A 20,098-nucleotide genomic window follows, 5' to 3' on the forward strand; every position below is an offset into this window, starting at 1 on the left:
CAATAATGAGAAATGAAAGCAAACTACGCACGCTACTTAAAGTCTCCCTCCTCTCAACAACCTCCTCTCCCCCGCGACTTCAGATTTCGCGCTTTTTTTTTTTTTTTTTTTTTTTTTTTTTTTTTTTTTTTTTTTGGGGGGTTTTTTTTTTTTTTTTTTTTTTTTTTTTTTTATTACCCACACCTCCGAGACCACCGCCCTATCCCCGCCCCCGTACTCCCAGATGCCGGATGTTTGCATAACTGTTAGTTGTGTATGAGTGACATGTTTGTAAAGAAAGTCCGGGAATGAGTTTATTCCGCTTGCCGGATATAGCTTCTCGCTCCCCTGAAATAAGAAAGACACTGTGGGTGGCGGAAGAGTTCGGGAGATGATTTTGTTTTTCCTTTATCCCGTGAGATTTTTCATAAGTTCGTTGTGAAACGTGGCTGGGAATATTTAGACACACACACACACCTGCACCACATATATATGTACGTACATACATACACACACACACACACACACATATATATAATATATATATATATATATATACATATATATATAATATATATATATATCGAGCTGCAATGTCCTTTAATATCTAATTCGCTCTACCTCGGAAATTAATATATTTTCATATATGCTTAACCGAAGGGGAATTTTTTTTCTCGATAATAGACTTGCCTGGATCGGGACGCGAACCCAGGATCCTTTCAAATCCAGGAACGTCAGTGAAGCTTTTACCTACTACACTACTAGTAGGTAAAAGCTTCACTGACGTTCCTGGATTTGAAAAGGATCCTGGGTTCGCGTCCCGATCCAGGCAAGTCTATTATCGAGAAAAAAATTCCCCTTCGGTTAAGCATATATGAAAATATATTAATTCCGAGGTAGAGCGAATTAGATATTAAAGGACATTGTAGCTCGATATACCTATGTATATGAATCACGGAAAAGTGATATGACTTATACATAGATATATACATATATATTATATTTATATATATATAGTATGTATATTTATATACAAAATATGTAATATATATATATATATATATATATATATATATATTATATATATATATATACACACACACGAGTAAAGGGTTTAGGGTAACAAAGGCCAATTGGGGTTTCAAGAGGATGAAACTAAACCGCTCAGGCTTGCCCAGAGTCCTGTTCACTGGATTATAGTAGATTCACATCAACCGTGTATTTGACGTCTAGGCCAGTCCCTTACGACGCTCCTGATTGGCTGTTGATAAGCCAGTCAGAGGGTTGGAAACTCTCAGTCTCTCTCGAGAGTTCACATAGGCAGGATGTATGTTCGACCTATCAGGAGACGTGGAACATACATCCTGCATGTGTGAACTCTCGAGACAGACTGAGAGTTTCCAGCCCTGTAATTGGCTTATCAACAGCCAATCAGGAGCTTCGTAAGGGACGGGCCTAGACGTCAAATGCACGGTTGATGTGAATCTACTATAGTAGGATTTGCAGTATAACAAGTCTTGAGATTATCAAGTGAGTGAGAGAGAGAGAGACAGCTGACCTTAGACGCGTACTAAAAGCCTGCTGTAGTTGGTCATCACTATTCCAGGAAATTCTAGAGCGTGGTTGAAGTAGGAGTAATAGTGACAATACTAATGCAGGTGACAACACTCAGCCTTGTTATTCTGACTCAAAATTTTGAGTTCAAATTGTAAATTCTAATGATTTTTTACCTAAATATTGTACTGATAAGGCTTTTATCTGATCCGGCTTAGATCAATTGGGCTGTAAGTTAATTTGTTTGTTCCTTCGGTGTAAATTATAAAGAGAAACAGCATTTATGGGGTGTACATATATATATATATATATATATATATATATATATATATATATATGTATATATATATATATATATATATATATATATATATATATATATATAATTTTGAGGTTCTCCCTTTTATATTTTGTGTTTAGTAGGTCACTGGCTTTGCCACCAGAAACTCCATAGATAAAATAATTGATGAAGGCGAATCTTAGTGATACAGCTATCGTTACTACTGTCAGATTTCATCCAAAAATAGCGAGTGCAGCAATATGATTTTCGAGAAGTGCAGACCTTGGATTATAAACCATGGAGTACAGGTAATAAAAATTTGAGTACCTTTCCGGCTGGCTCGATGCGTTTCTTTTATCGCTCTTATCGTTATTATATTTCTGAAGGGTCTCTCCTGAAGAATTTCTCTATTATTTTGGTGAATATTAATGTTGGTGAGATGTGAACCTTTTATATGGAAATATCCAAATGCATTAACTATCTGAAGAGGAGCTTGAGTGATTAGAGGAATATATATGCAATTTAAACAAGTAAATAATGCAGCGAAGTTTCTTCGGCGCAGTCGAGTTTTCTGTACTGAATAAAATGCTGTATTTAACTCTCAGCCACTAACCTGTGGTGGCCTGTGGTGTTGGCACCAAAGCGGTGCCAGACGCACGATCGTGGCTAACTTTAACTTTAAATGAAATAAAAACTACTGAGGCTAGAGGGCTGTAAATTGATGTGTTTGATGATTGGAGGGTGGATGATCAACATACCAACTTGCAGCCCCCTATCTTCAGTCGTTTTTAAGATGTGAGGGAGGACGGACAGACAAAAAAAAAAAAAAAAAAAAAAAAAAAAAAAAAATCTTAATCGGTTTCTTTTACGAAAACTAAAAATGAAATTATTTAGCAGTGACGAATCACCCAGTCACACCCCCACCCCCCCCCGTAATTTTTTTTTTTTTTTTTTTTTTTTTTTTGTTTTTTTTTCTATTCACTGAGGCTCTCAACTGCATTCTGACTAATGACGGTTCTGGAAAGTTCTGCAACTTTTCCCCAAGATTGCAGGCCATTTATTGCTCCGAGACGCTTATTGCAGTTTATTGCAGGGGCGTGAAGCCGTGGATCCATTTTCCTGATTTTTTTTTCCAGCTAATTCTTTTTATTTTTATACTTCTTCTTCCAAGAAGACATGTCTTTCCTACTTCGGGAAAGTTGGCTTCAGAAGGTGTTGCGGTCATTCAAAGGGCGTCTGACATTACCTAGTATCCGTTTGCGCAAGTCTTCACTGGTCCCTATAGTTCCTAGTTGGACGAATGGTTTTCGCGCTCGGCTACCACTCCGTTGGTCCTAAGTTCGTTTCTCGCCCCGGACAACGTGAAATTGGAGGAATGTATATCTGGTGATAGAAAACTTATTTCTCGATATAATGTGGTTCGGATCCCACAATAAGCTTTAGGTCCCGTTGCTAGGTGACCAATTGGTTCCTAGCCACGTAAAAGTATCTAATCCTTCGGGCCATCCCTAGGAGAGCTGTTAATTAGGTCAGTGGTCTGGTTAAACCAAGATACACTTAACTTGACTGGTCCCGATGTTTCTTGTCGTTTCGTAGTTTGTATATTTAAATATTTTCCTTGTCACTCGCAGCGAAAGAGACGACGGACTCATCAGTTGGTTTGATATGTCCTTCTTCCACCCATCTCCAGCATATTAGGGAACTTTCTGCCTTCCTCCACACCCCAGGCGAAGATTCTTTGCATTACTACCCTAACACTACTCTCATTGCATTTTAATACATTTTTATCTATTTATTAATTGATTAATCTCTGTTTTTCTCTTTTGATAAGTGGGATCTCTTCTTTATGTATTTCTCTTTACCTCTTACTTCTTCCTAATGTACACCGTATTATTTGAAAGTTTGAATATCTAGTCAATGGCACCTGTGGGATTATTCCATATCTTCTGGATAATAATAATAATAATGATAATAATGATAACTAATAATGATAATAATAATAATAACAATAATAATAATAATAATAATTCAGAAATTCTTGAACCCTACTCGCTTCAAGAGGGTTTTTCGTGGCTCACAAAAACAAGACCTATCACACTCGCTGTTACAGAGAGTTGTTCTTCAAACGCTCCGGAATTTCCCTTCACCATGAAAAATGAAACGATTAAGCTAAAGCTGAATATACCACTCCCACACTAATACTACTTGGGCGGCGCTGTTTAGCATTTTTGCTGAAGGTGTTTACAGTACAAATATAACACATTTTTCATAAAATATAACATATATATTACTTTTCATAAAGTTCATGAAGGTATTATAAGTAGGATGAGAAATGTTGCCCGCTGGCGCTTAATGATTTTATTTGTTTATGCTATAAAGAGAAGAGCGCCTCCGTGGCGCGGTCGGTATAGTGTTGGCGTGCCACCTCGGTGGCCGCGAGTTCGATTCTCGGCCATTCCACTGAGGGTGAGAGATGTGAATTTCTGGGGACAGAAGTTTACTCTCGACGTGGTTCGGAAGTCACGTAGAGCCGTTGGTCCCGTTGCTGAATAACCACTGGTTCCATGCAACATAAAATCACCATACAAACAAACAGACATAAAGAGAAGGGTAGTCCACGTCGGAGAAACTTTAGTTTAAAAGACGGGAGTTTTAGAAATAGAATAACAATTGCGTTCAAGTGTAAATCATTGCAAGTCCATTAATCGCTTAAGTATAAGTCTAAATCTTAAACTGGAGTTGGCTTTGAAAAGTATCACTCATACACACACATGTATATATATTTCATGTATATGTATATATTAAAACCCTTTGGTTCAAAGTCCTTTGGTTTAAAGCTAAGGACTATATTTCGGTGGACTGACTCCCACTCCCACCCTTATCAAAAGTAGCATTCACTATACTCGATAAGGACTTTAAACCAGAGTGTTTTAATGCCCCTTTTTTATATTTGAGACGCATCCTGTTTTAACAGAAGAATTTATTTACATATATACATATATGCGTGTAGTATTGGGATAGTATATATATATATATATATATATATATATATATATATATATATATATATGTATAAATATATACATATGTTGTTTTATATATATATATAGATATATATATATATATATATATATATATATATATATACATTTACAATAATTGATTATACATTGATGCATTTATTTACAACATGTTGCGCGTACTTATACCCCAATTTACACGTACATCTTTATTCATAAACAGCTGGTAAGGGTTACTATACAGGAAATCGAGACGCACACGCACACACACACACACTGCCAGAACCCTTCCATAGCAACAGCAGGAGCTTTCATCTCCCTGAGCGGCATGGAAGCCTCTTCCTGGTTACTTCGTGGTGGGGAGCGTAATTACATGAGCATCTATGCTTCCATACACGTCTGTTCGTGTACTCATCTTCGTGAGATGCGCATCGCATGACGCGAACGAGAGATTATGGGATAAGGTCTGCACGAACATCATCCGTCGTTGTGCGTTTTGTGTGTGTATGTGTTTGTGTGTGTGTGTGTGTTATGGGAGAGAGAGAGAGAGATTAATCAGGGGGTATAATGTAAATTCAGTTTAAAGGTGGTACCCAGCTCTACTTTTTCAGTGTTTTTACCCGTTTAGTCATAGTGCAAGGAAGGGAATGAGAATTGTTATCAAGTTGCCTTTCGTCATTTTTCATTTAAAAAAATGACACATACATATTTAAAAAAAAAAAAAAAAATCAAAAATTTCTGAATCGTGAAATGTATCACCATGTCCTGATGACATGTAGCTAATGTAACAATGGTTTTATTTGTTAATGTTGAAACAATTTTATAACATTTTAAATAAAATGAAATAACAATTTACTTGACTACAAATATCGAAAAAAGTAAAACATCATACTTCCATGTATAAAGGCTACATTTATCATATTTTGCAAACTTTCAGTCACTTGGCACTCCTAAGTCAGCGATATAAATCATTATATAATAGCATTGCCTGGATCGCAGTGCACCAAGATTAAGAAAAGAAACATGTTTGTTGATAAACATAAAGCAAAAAGGTTTTTTTTCCAACAAAATATCTCTTCAACATAGGCACTGTCGTCTGTATCTGCTTCTGTCTTATCATGATCATGTTATTCCTACACACACACACACACACACACTATATATATATATATATATATATTATATATTATATATATATATATATATATTATATATATATATAGAAAGAGGAGAGAGAGAGAGAGAGAGAGAGAGAGAGAGAGAGCGCCTCAGTGGCGTGAATCGGTATGGTCTTGGCCTGCCACCTCGGTGGGGGCCTCCGCGAGTTCGATTCTTGGGCATTCCACTGAGGGGTTAGAGATGTGTATTTCTGGTGAAAGGAAGTTCACTCTTGATGTGGTTCGGAAGTCACGTAAAGCCGTTTGGTCTCGTTGCTGAAGACCATGGTTTCCCATGCAACGTAAAACACCATTACAAACAAACAAACAAAAATTATATGTATATATATATATATATATAATAGATAGAGAATATATGTACAACATTCATACATACAGAAAGTATGCTATGGTATTGTGACTTTTTTCATTTTTATTTTCTTTTTTATTATAAATGACACCGTTAAATTGCGAAAGTTTACAGCATTGCAGCATAAGGAAAAAAGGGTTTGCCTGCTCGACAACAAGTTTAATTTTGTTTAGTAATGTATGAATATTAAATTATATCATAAGAAACCCGAGTTGGCACAATTTTAGCTTCCTGGGGTAGTAGCCTACAAACTAACTTGTTGTTCTTTGTGGGGGGTTAGGAAGGTCTATGGAGAACCTAAAAGATCTAAAAAAGGTATTTCGCTTTGAGTTGAAGATAAGGAAATTTAGGATAGGATATTTATGATTTATGTATTAGAATGAAAACGTAAAAATAAATAATGTGCTTGTTAACAGTACAGACAAATTATTTCCAATGAAATATAGCGCAATTATTCTAATTGTCGTTGACCGTACATTTTAGCACGTTTTAAATTATGTTAAAAGTTAGGAATATGATGTTTACAACTTATGCTGAAGGGGAAATCTTGCACGTGTCTCGAGTAAGCTGGAGAGAGAGAGAGAGAGAGAGAGAGAGAGAGAGAGAGAGAGAGAGAGAGAGAGAGAAACTTTGTTTATAACTAAGATAAGTTAACAAATGCAATTGATAAGGATGAAGAAAACGTGGAAACCTGGATTCGTGAGGTGACAATATTATTACCAGATGAACTGACCAAATTTATATTGGAGAGAGAGAGAGAGAGAGAGAGAGAGAGAGAGAGAGAGAGAGAGAGAGAGAGAGAGTCTTTGTTTTTTGTGAAGAGGGCCTCACAACTGCATTTGGTAAGAATGGAGAAAGTATGAAAACGTGCGGTGAATAGAAATGTTACATTTATAGAGAGAGAGAGAGAGAGAGAGAGCTCTGATTATACGATGGCATCCATTTCCTCAGAGCGATTGCCATTCACGTCGGTTATTATTATTTTCCTCTCTCAGCGTCTATCAGCAACCCTCTTCAAATGACTTAACATCCCTGGATGCTTATAACTTGTTGTCCAGGTCATATTGAGGTGCCCTGGACCTGCATTCGTAAGCGAGGTTCCTTTATTAGAACTAGAGTAAGAATGACTCCGTAGGGGGTTAGTGCCTTCAGTGCACCTCATGCAGTGCACTCTAGGCATCACTTAAGTTTCCTTACAGCCTCTAGCAGCAACCCCCTTTCATTCCTGTTATTGCACCTCCGTTCATATTCTCTTACTTCCATCTTACTTTCATCCTCTCCTAACAATTGTTTCATAGTGGGGGGGGGGGGGGGGGGGGGGTTTTTACCCTGTTTAACCTTTCAAACCTTTTTTCAAACCTTTAGCCTAAATTCTATATTCTAGAGAGAGAGAGAGAGAGAGAGAGAACAGATTGTTTTTTTGTTTGTTTGCATGGTGTTTTTACGTTTTCATGGAACCAGTGGTTTATTCAGCAAACGGACCACGGCTTGAACGTGACTTCCGAAAAAAAAAAAACCACGTCGAGATGAACTTCCATCACCAGAAAATACACATCTCTGACCCCTCAATGAAATGGCCGGGAATCAAACTCCGCGACCACTGAGGTGGCGGAGGCCAAGACCGAACCGTAGAGAGAAAAAAAGAAAAAAGACAATGAGCACGGAGAAAAGTGGGGACACATTATGGCTCAAAGATAACGAAGTTGTGACTAGATCGACGGAATAAAGGCTTATTAGTTGGCCCCAAAAACCTGGAGACGTTCCGTACGTGACTTGTGAGAGACAGCACCGAGCGCTGGCATTTCACCTCCTGGCATTTCCAATCAGATGGCTGGTCGGTGGAAGCACGTCTAGTTGTTGTTCCGTCCAAGCTCTGTTTCTGGGTTATGTCTTGAGATAGTGTCGCTCTAAGGTTATGGAATGTGGCGACGCTTTCACACACTTTTTCACTGTCTCAGAATTTTTTTTTTTAAGGGTTATTTTCGGCGACCTGAATCAGGAAGTTGAAATATGCAAGAGATTTTACATACATACATACATACATACATACATACATACATACATGCATACCTACATAACATATATATATATATATATATTATATATATAAGATATATATATAGTATATATATATATATATATATATATGTGTGTGTGTGTGTGTGTGTGTGTGTGTGTGTGTGTGTGTGTGAGTGTGTGTCATATATATATATATATATAGATATATATATATATATATGTGTGTGTGTGTGTGTGTGTGTGTGTGTGTGTGTGTGTGTGTGATAAAGTCTATTACGGACAAACCGGTAAATCTCTTTCAAAACGTCTCAAACAGCACCAATATTCTGTGAGAAAATGGGCAAATATCGAATGCATTATTCCGTACATATGAGAGATTTAGATCATCCTATTAACTAGAGTCGAGCAAGAGCCTGAATCCCATGGAATGACACAGTTAAAAGGAATATCATTGAATCTTGTTTCATCAAGTCAAATAATGGAAATGTTCTAAATTTAAGTCTTGGTTTATTTAAACTTGATACCTTCATAAAGAAGAAAGTTGTAGATAAATATAAGCAACAAAATTAATATATTAGTTAATGTTTTTACATGTTTTGGAACTATACGGATACTTTGTAGTTTTCTTCTGTTATGGTTAAATCTATTTTTAGAGGTTTGTGACCGTTGGATATCCGATAATCCTGGACCTATCTCTTTAATTTTTACCTTTTTGACAATTAACCATCTGGTATTCTTGATAATGTTGTTTACCTGATAACTTTCTCTCCAACTGTATTTCATTCGTTCCTTGACAATGTCTTAGTAAAGACGAAAGCGCTTGGATTTCTGACTATCATTTTCCTGTGGTATTCGCTTATTTAATGAAGTCACGTGCATCTACTGTGATTTTTAAGCATATATATACATAATAATATATATATATATATATGGATATATATATCAATATATATATATTTATATTTAATATATATATAAGAACAAAGTTTTCAGCCACGAAGGAAAATTGAAACACTGGAGATGCTTAAGTACTTTTGTCTTCCTTTTATTTCTTCGTGATTTCAAATCAATATACATATGTGTGTGTGTCTAATATGTTTATATATATTATATATATATATATATATATATATATATATATATATATATATATATATATATATAGTAATGTGTGTGTGTGTGTGTGTGTATATATATATATATAAATAATCTTCTCACGACGATAACACTTCGGTCGAAAGGAAGGGTTCTGTAAGACAAAGGCATAATTCCAACCTGTGAACAGAGTTCTTAACGGAGGGGGTTCCATCAGAACTTTGGTGGTCTATCATTACCAGGCAGGCTCTCCCTTTACCTGGTCATAAACAAGGTAAAGAGGATTCGTCTGTCTTTACCTGAGCGTAAAAAAAAAAAAAAAAAACAAATGGAAATGCTATATATGGATATTTCCTTTTAGTGGTGTTGTAGTACCTAGAATTTTACTTGTAGGATTGGTGGTACATGCCCAGTGTGTGTGTGTGTGTGTGCGAGAGAGAGAGAGAGAGAGAGAGTCTCCGTCTTTCATGTTTCAGGCTCAGGTATTCTACTAGATTGGTGGTACATGTTCAGTGTGCGCGTATGTGGAGTATGAGAGAGAGAGAGAGAGAGAGAGAGAGAGAGAGAGAGAGAGAGAGAGAGAGAGAATGTTTCCCTCTTACACGTTTCAGGCTCAGGTATTCTACTAATCATTATTCCCAAATTCGTTTTGGAAAGCAACGAATAGTTTGATCTAATGCATCAAGGCTACCATGCCATATCCAAACAAGGACTCCAGTTGCATGCTTGTGTTACACAGCCAGGGTCTTGTAGCAGAGACGCAGAATTGGCAGGTTGTTTTTTTTTTCTTCTTTTTTTTTGTGAGATTAGACATTTACGGAGAAAATATTGGGGTCGGGGCGGCGTGACCTCGGTCATAGAAGTCAGAGCCCCTTCCTGTAATAACCCTTAAAATGTCAGAGTTTGCGTTTGTTTGTTTTTATTCTGACAGTTACTTGTAGAAATATGATAAATGAGTCATTTCTTTTATAATTCTCGGTGTGCTTGCTTCTACATATTACTACCTAAAAGAGCTATAACTTGCTAAACTTTGTTGCTATTTCGAAATAACAGCTTTAAAACTTCCTTTTTTTGTGCGATGAACTGCTACAGATGAAAGAATTGCATATTCTTATAAAGAAGAATAGTCGATGTTGTTTATCTGGTAAAGATTTGTTTGATCATCTCGGTTGTCATTTTCTTTGCGTTTGGCTGTCTGTTCAGTTCAGCCTAAGCTGGCCGTATCCTATCAAGTACTCTTGCTCTGGGTAGCCCGTAGTTGCCTAGGCTATTTATTCAAATGACTGTCTTATCCTAAAGATATTTCCGTCTTCAGGGAAATGGCTGATGCAGTTTGCCTTCAGATATTTCTTTCTGAACAGTTGACACAGCTGTAATTGTTCTTATCTGGTTCTGCTTGGTCTTTTGATCACACAATTCTCAAAAGATGTTTCCTTCATCTTCGGTGATATTGTTGATAAAGTTTACGTGGAGCAGAGATTTCTGTCTGAACTTCTAAATCATTTGTAAATATTTTTGTCTCTGTCCTGCTGGGTATGTTGTTCAGATAACTCTTCCAGTTGAGAGGTCATTCATGTCTTCCTCCCTATGTCAATACAAATCCAATCAGTTCCATTCAAGGTTGATGAATAGCATACTTCCAGCTCTCGTGTGTTGATTTACTACGTGCTACCCTTGCCTCGAAGTACCTGCACAGACACACTTCATTTAAGAGTCATTTGGCTTCCCTCTTCTTCCTCAAGTTTTTGGAGTGCCTTTGGCATTCCAGAGTGAAGTGCCAGTCGATTTTTTTTTTCTTTATCAACGGAAAGGTCTTACCTCATCTAAGGAAGTCACGTATGGTATAAGGTGCTCGGCCGGATTTTGGGTGTTTTGATGTATCTCGGTTAGATTTAAACGGAAATATATATATATATACAGACATATATATATAATGTATATATGTAATGTGTTTGTGTCTCAGTATGTGTGTAATGACCACAGTGCCCTCTTAACTCCTCGAATTCCTCGCACTTTGGATACGCGTGTCACTACAAAGCCCGAGATCCCAATTAGCTTGGGCTTTGTAGTAACAAGCGTATCCAGAAAGTGTGAATAATTCGGGTAGTTGAGAGGGCGTTGCGGTTATTACAGCTGTATTCGTAACTGGTAAAAAATGACCAGGAAATTTCTATATACAAATAGACACACAAACACACACACACACAACACCACACACATATATATATATATATATATATATATATATAATATATATATAATATGTATGTATGTATGTATGTATGTATGTATGTATGTATGTATGTATGTATGTGATATATGAGGCCTTTATCTTGCAGTGGACTAGCAACAGCTGATGATGATGATATATTATATATATATATATATATATATATATATATATATATATATATATATATATATATATATAAACAGAGAGAGAGAGAGAGAGAGAGAGAGAGAGAGAGAGAGAGAGAGAGAGAGAACCCAGCTGTTGAAGACATGATGATTCAGGCCTGGAAGAAGGGAGATTTCCTGGAAGGCGCCGGGCCCTCAGTTTTAGGAATGAAAAATGAACAAGATGAGGAAGAAAAAAAACTTGCACAGTTACCCAGAAGGCCACTTGCTTGGCTGCGGCCCAACGCTGACTTGGTCAAGCGCCGTTTTACCCTCCTCTTTTGGTTCTCGAAGTTTGTTTTTATTTTTTTTATTCAGCTCGGCATGTCTTTACTTCCGTTTATATTTTCGTTTTGCTGCTATGCTTGTTGTTTTGGGCATTTCTACTCTCTCTCTCTCTCTCTCTCTCTCTCTCTCTCTCTCTCTCTCTATATATATATATATATATATATATATATATATATATATATATATAGAGAGAGAGAGAGAGAGAGAGGGAGAGAGAGAGAGGTTGTATTGACTATCTCGTGTTCTCTCTTCTCTCTCTCTCTCTCTCTCTCTCTCTCTCTCTCTCTCTCTATCAGGGCCATTCATGGATTTCCCATCGATAAAATTGGCCTCTTTCTTTGTTCTTGGCTTTCACTCTTTGTGAGAATTGTCATCCCTCTCCCTCCATCTTTGTGTTAATATCTCTCTCTCTCTCTCTCTCTCTCTCTCTCTCTCTCTCTCTCTCTCTCTCTCTCGTATAAAAGTAGTTCCTCGGTGAACTGAGCGCATTGACTTTCATGGCCCAGTTACATTTCTGAACCTCTCCTGACCGAGTACTGGCCGAGGTCATCGCTTACCCACTCTAACTTTCACCTCAGCTCCCTTTACTCGCTTTTCCTAAATTTTTATATCGGTTTCACCTCTCTGTGCGGATACGCATGCGCATGCGCGCCGCCGCGAACATTTCCTTAGACCTGAAATGAATGCTGTGATCAGACATGCAAGGGAAGCATACAGGCTATTTTAACGTAGTTCCTCGTCGGACGAGTGGACTATGTGCTCGCCTACTGCTTCGGTACTCCCAAGTTCCGCCTGTACCTCGAAATGGACGGAGATATAACGCCCATTGTTGGGGGGGAGGTGTAGGTAGGAGGCAGGTAGGATGAAACCCCATTGTAAACTATCTTAGGCGTCCCAACTATAACCCTGCCAAGTTTCATGCCCATCGGACCAGCCGTTTGGCCGTGATTGAATGATAGACGGACGGACAGACATAACGCCCATGATAGTAAGGTTTGTTTCTGGTGATCAGACATTAATTTCTCGATATAATGTGGTTCGGGTCCCACAATAACCTGCAGGTCCCGTTGCTAGGTAACCAGTTGGTTCCTAGCCACGTAAAAGTATCTAATCCTTCGGGTCAGTCCAAGGAGAGCTGTTAATCAGCTCAGTGGTGTGGTAAAACTAAGATATACTACGGAGCCTAGAACAAATTGCAAGTCAGGAGAGAGAGCATTTGAACATTGCGCACCAAGACTATACAGCAAAATAACGCCTGAAGTGAAGATCATGCATGAAGAAGAAAGCAAATTAAAAAAAAAGAAAAAAGAAACAAAGACTCCTACTCTGCAGAAGCTACGATACTGATGAGAAAACACTGAAAGACAATTATGAAAAATAAGAAGCAACTTATTTAGAAAATGCATAAGGGCCGTCCAGAGGGGGAATCATCCCTGTGGAGGGTTGTACATAAAAACCAAAGTAGACAAATTAAACTCAAGTTTGCTCCAAAGTAGTTCTTTTATTTATTGTTAATATCGTTGTAATTACCATTAGTTATTTTTTTATTACTAAGAGTTCATAGTAGTTTTGATGGTCTGATTAACAAGTGTGAATATTTTTATTTTGACAATAAACCCTTTGTGTTTTTTTCTTTACATTTTAATTTCCACGACTTTCATACAAGTTAGTAATATAGTAATCATTACTATGAGCGGCAGTACTAGTAACAGACGTAGTAGTAGGAGCTTTAGAAATGGTGACATGGCAAAATGTTGATTGTATTGTGACTTGCCAAGGGTCGAATGATGACTTGGCTATATCGGAAATATTTCCTTGGCCTTATTTGTCAGCTGATTTGAAACTGGTGGTCACTTTTTACTTAGATATTCTCTTTTGTGCGACGAATATTGCTATAGTTATTAATTTTGCAGGATTTCACTTGTTAGTCTTCTGTAAATATTTATTTGCGATTGATGCCTCTACCAAGTAGGTCATCCTTTTTTTATTCAGTTTATTTATTTAAATTAATTGGATTCAATAAAGCAAAATTTTTGAGTTTGGATTTGTATGGAAATTTTATCAGAGGTAGGTCTCGTGACTGGCAAAAATTGATTTGAATTTGGGAGAGATAGGAATATAACCTTCAGGATAACTCGGCATCGGAAGAGGTTTTTACTCTGTAAAATTTCTTGTTTTTATTACCTTTTAAAGAAATATATTTAAAGGCATCGTTCTGTCATTACAATTGATTGAGTTTATAAATCATTATGTAAGATTTGTACTGCTTAAATTTACATTAAAATCGCATTTGATGAACATTTCCATATCATTTCACTTCACTTAGCTTAGTAATCTAATTATACCAGAAAATTTGCATTAAGCCTTTATATACTTACTATTGCCATATATATTTTTTAACATTGACACCTGGAAAAAAAGCCAATCATAACCTAGAAATAAACCAATCACAACCTGGATAAAAAGCCAATCACAAAACCATTTCTGGATATATATATATATATATATATATATATATATTATATATATATATATATATATATATATATATATATATATATATATATATATATATTAATATAATATATAATGGGTGCGTGCGAGTCTGGAAGATTAGTTTTATCGTTAGTGAATCTCAGAGAGACAGAGAGCAATTTTAACTGGAATGGAAATCCAGAATCATAGAGAGAGAGAGAGAGAGAGAGAGAGAGAGAGAGAGAATCAACATTACCGAGGTGGGAATTCAAATTCACAGAAAACCATATAAAGGGTTACCTCGTCGAGGGCCTCACGTTTTGATGAACGTTGATTTTCCTCTCTAGTTAACTATACCTGCAACCCGCAAGAGATGTCCTAGCAACTAGGTAACTAATTCACGGCTTAGGTCAGCAGAGGTAGTAGTACACTGAATTGCTAGGGAACACGCCCATATATGTCCCACAGCATCCGGTTTGAGATTAGAATACCGGTCATGCAGTTGGAACTTGGAAGCTTGACGCGCTGCCTCCCAGTTCCGAGGTCAGAGAGAGAGAGAGTGTTGTAGATGAGATATAATTGTTGATTATTGAATTGTGGAAGGTAGCAACGTATATGGTCATTGATGGCCACAAAGATCCAGAAAGAAACCAGCTTTAATCAAAAGGGGAAAATCAAATACCAAGATGTCTACGTGCGCATTAGAATACAAACTCGTGCAGATCCAAATAACAGAAAATAGACGTAAGACAGAAAATGACACAAGAAAACTTAAAATTTAGACAACCGTTACAAATCACTAAATAGAAAACGGCAAAGTAGGGTGTACAGAAAACGGAAGCGGATGTTGGCGTGAGTTGATCTGCGGTTCAAAGGGAATATATTATGGCCACAAATACATCCGTGAAATTCAAGACGGAGTCGGGTAGGGTTTCACTGGGAGCCATTATATATAATATAATATATTATACGTATCACACACATATGTTTGTTAGGGCGCAAGTATTGAATTACAGTTACTAGATTGAGTTGTTACAAGGGATTGCGCTACGACTAATCTGCGTGGAGTTTGTGCATATGCATATTATTTATCTGAAATTAATTGTTAAAGTGAACGTACTAAACAGCAATGATATATAATGTGAATCATTGTTTATATACTAGCGTTTCATATATACAGTATAAATAAGATACATAATATAATATATATAAATTATATATATATATATATATATATATATAGATATATATATATATATATATATATATATATCCTATATATATATATATATTATATAGCACTCGTATTGTATTTCTTTGCTTTCAGTTGAAAGTAACGAACAATTTTGCATTAGAAATACTTGTATGTTTGTGAATTTGTATGTTCGTGTACTTGATTAGCCTATTTCATTTTTTGACGCAGACGACTTAATGACTAATATTTTAAAATCCTTATGATGCTGTAGTTCTTAATCAATTATCCCTCCCTGAAATACTTTACCTTCATTTTGTATTTTCTTTTATACTTTACAGGTTGTGGGGGCCGACGTCGTGATTCAAATCCCGCCCGAGCGAGTCCGGGACCAAGACGGCTACTACCGCCTTGACTACTGGCCTCCGCAGGGGAATCCCCCGCCCAATTCCACCTTCACGCCCGCGGAGGTGGTGCAGGGGATCCAGCTGACGAGGGCGCTGCCGGGGACCAAATACGACTTCCAACTCTATTATTCCAATGACACCATCAGCGATTATCCCAATTGGACGGCGTCCATTACAACAGGTATTATAGTATATATATATATATATATATATATATATATATATATATATATATATATATATATATATATATATATTCTTCGGATGCATTTGCATGTTATGTGGAATGAATGGTTTGTTTGTTTGTTTGTTTGCCATGTTTATTTATTTTGTTTAGTTGTTTGCAAGCATATTTGGTTATTTATTTGTTCTTATGGATAATTTTTTATGTATTTGTTCATTTATGGTTATTGCATCATTATGTTTATATGTATATATATGTAATTATATAATTATATGTATTACTATGTAATGTATATATGCATGTGCATATATATGTCTATATATATATCTAATAAAAGGAACCAATAAAAGCGCCAAAATATAGAAAGTACGTACTATATTTCAGACATGTTGCTTGTCTCTCTCTTCAGGTAGGAAGTGATTGAGAAAAGTTACAGAAAAGTCGGTATTCATACCAAGAGATTCACCCACAGGTATAAATACCGCCTTTTCTGTATCTTTCTCATTCACTACCTACCTGAAGAGGGAGACAGCAGTCTCTGAAATATAGTACGTCCTTTCTATATTTTGGTATTTTTATGGGCTCTTTGTATTAGATGGAATTCTGTTGTGACAACATTTTCCCAGTCATGTATATATATGTATATGTATATATATATATATATATATATATATATATATATATATATATATATATATATATATATATATATATATATATATATATATATATTATATTTATATTTATTTATTTATTTGTGTATTTCATCTGAACCGAAACCAAAGGCCTTCACCATTTTTCTCTGATTATGGCGTTGGAAAAGGACTACTTGCCGTTTCCCTTTTTTATCTTCCTATCACCAGAAACAAAGCCTTCCTGTTTTATTAAGAAATGTAACGATTCCTATAAACTACTAGTTATAGTAGATTCACATCAACCATGCCTCTGATGTGTAGACCTGTCCCTTACGACGCTCCTGATTGGCTGTTGATAAGCCAGTCTGGGTTGGAATTGAAACTCTCAGACTCTCGAGAGAATTCACATAGGCAGGATGTATGTTCCACCTCTCCTGAGGGATACGACCTCAAAAGTATCCCTCAGGAGAGGTGGAACATACATCCTGCCTATGTGAACTCTCTCGAGAGAGTGAGAGTTTCCAGCCCTGTGATTGGCTTATCAACAGCCAATCAGTAGCGTCGTAATGGACTGGCCTAGACATCAAATGCATTGTTGATGTGAATCTACCATAGTAATATATGGCGCTGTTAATCCCTTAAATAACGTGGTAGGCCCACTATTAATCCCGTATATAATGATAGTGGCAATCATCATAGCATACGGATGGTGACGCGGGATAATCATCATAGGCTACTGACGGTGACGCATTATCCAGCACCTGATTACAGTGATGAAGATAATTTTATTGATAGAACTGATATGTGTCAATCTTCTTTCAAACATAAGAATGTTATTCCATATAACATGTATAAGGCTGTCGCTTACAGTGGTCCTTGAGCCATACACTGCAGATAGGACACTTTCGTTTCTTCTGAACCGTTCCCTTAGGTCTCGTCTCACTTAGCTGTCCAGCTTCTTTAACTTTTTTTTTTTTCAAAGAATTCCATATCTATCGTTAGAACAAATTCATTGGACTAACCGTATGAGAGTTTGATAAATATTTGATTTATATGTAACCTGGCGTCGCAACGAGTGTGGTCATCGATGTCATCTTCATGAGATTGTTATTATTATTATTACGAGCTTGTTGGGGCGCGCCGGAACCTGTGGGCCTGCTGCCTCCCCTACCCTCCCGATCCCCTAGCTACCTACCCCGGAGCGGACAAACAGGTTTGCATGGATGGGTGGCTGTGTCATGTCTCCCATACTGTCACCCGGGAAGGAAAAAGAAGACCAGTTCCTATGGGCTTTTATTATTATTATTATTTTAAAAAATATACAAAGTATCTTACCAAAAGACACCAACCTGAGAAGCAAGCTGAATCCTTCTACGCGGAAAACAGGAAGACAGTAAGAATAGCTAATATATATAGAGATGGGCAAGTGTAAGAAATAAATATCCAAATAAAGAAATAACGAAATAAGTATGAAAAAACAAAAGGAAAGTTTTCCTATGGGGACCTTTACAGTAATTTTAGAACCACTTAAGATTATGAACATTATTGTCTGACGCGTTATATAACGATATATATAAAGATGACAGTCCGGTTAGGTGGTCAGTTACGCAACGCTGTGAAGAAGGTTCCTCCTCAGTTAGTCAAAACAGGTAATCATATATAGTTGAATCCCACAAAGGACTATCATGTGGGTTAAGGATTTTTAGCTTTCTGTATAAGGAAATAACTGATATGGCCATTTGTCTGTCCGTCCGCACTTTCTCTGTCAGCCTTCAGATCTTAAGAACTACTGAGGCTAGAGGGCTGCAAATTGGCATGTTGATCGTCCACCCTCTAGTCATCAAACGTACCAAATTGCAGCCCTCTAGCCTCAATAGTTTTTATTTCATTTAAGGTTAAAGTAAGCCATAGTCGTGCGTCTGTCACCGCTGTAGGTGTCAACAACACAGGCCACTAACGTGCTATGGCTGAAAGTTTCATACAGCTTTATATACTGTACAGAAAACTCGATTGCGCCGAACAAACATTGGCGCATTAGTTTACTTGTATTTAAATTGGGACTAACAAACTCTGCAAAGGAATAGAAATGAGGAATTAGTCTCCGAAATGGAAATGATCCGTTGGTGTGAGGTATTCAGTGACAGACAATTGATCCGAGATGGAAATGAATCCTGCCCGGTTGTTGTATTTGGTTCAAGTGTTCAGCAAAGTTGGGGTAAATTAAAATATATATACATACGTACATACATACATCATACAAACCTATATATATTTATGTATATATATATATATATATACATATATATATGTATGTATACATATATATATATGATATATATAATATATATATATATATATATTTATATATATATATATATATGTATATATATATATATATATATACATATATATATATATATATATATATAATATATCTATATATTATATATATATATATATATATATATATATATATATATATATACACAGGATAGGTATTGAATGTTTTTTACTGTAATACAACAGTATATATAATATGAAGATAAAAGGCCCATAAAACACTATTTGAACGTTGCAACCATATATTTCGAGCACTTCCTCCTGTGCTCCGGATCACTGGTAAAATATAGACATAGGATATCTTACAAGCAGGTGTCCAAGAACATCCGACCACCGGACGAGTCGCCAGACGAGAGTTTATGAGGACAGAATTTACCTGGGAATATTCTAATTCCATCCTAACGGGGTCATCAACAGAGACTTACTGCCACACCTACATATGCATGTATTTAAACTCTTGTAAGACATCCTATGTCCATATTTTACTAGTGATCAGGATCACAGAAGGAAGTGCTCGAAATATATGGTTGTAACGTTCAAATAGTGTTTTATGGGCCTTTTATCTTCATATAGGTATGTATTTAACGTATAAAAATAAAGAGAACGCTAAGAAAAATGAAGATATTATTAAATAACAATCTTCACTTTAAAAGAAAAGTCACTGCCGAGCCGATTCGGAACTCGAAGACCACCGAAGCGCTCCAGC

General features: G+C 36.4%; 1 protein-coding gene across 1 annotated transcript in view; it reads left to right on the forward strand.

Moving 5' to 3' along the window:
- The window catches only part of LOC135205628 (tyrosine-protein phosphatase 10D-like), a 254,197-nt gene that overhangs the window by 42,788 nt on the left and 191,311 nt on the right, over positions 1 to 20,098 (forward strand). The window contains 1 exon segment of the mRNA XM_064236423.1: positions 16,168 to 16,414. Within this exon segment, the coding sequence (XP_064092493.1) occupies positions 16,168 to 16,414 (247 nt within the window).

Source organism: Macrobrachium nipponense, chromosome 24, assembly GCF_015104395.2.
Source record: "Macrobrachium nipponense isolate FS-2020 chromosome 24, ASM1510439v2, whole genome shotgun sequence".
NCBI classification, from domain to species: Eukaryota; Metazoa; Arthropoda; class Malacostraca; order Decapoda; family Palaemonidae; genus Macrobrachium; species Macrobrachium nipponense.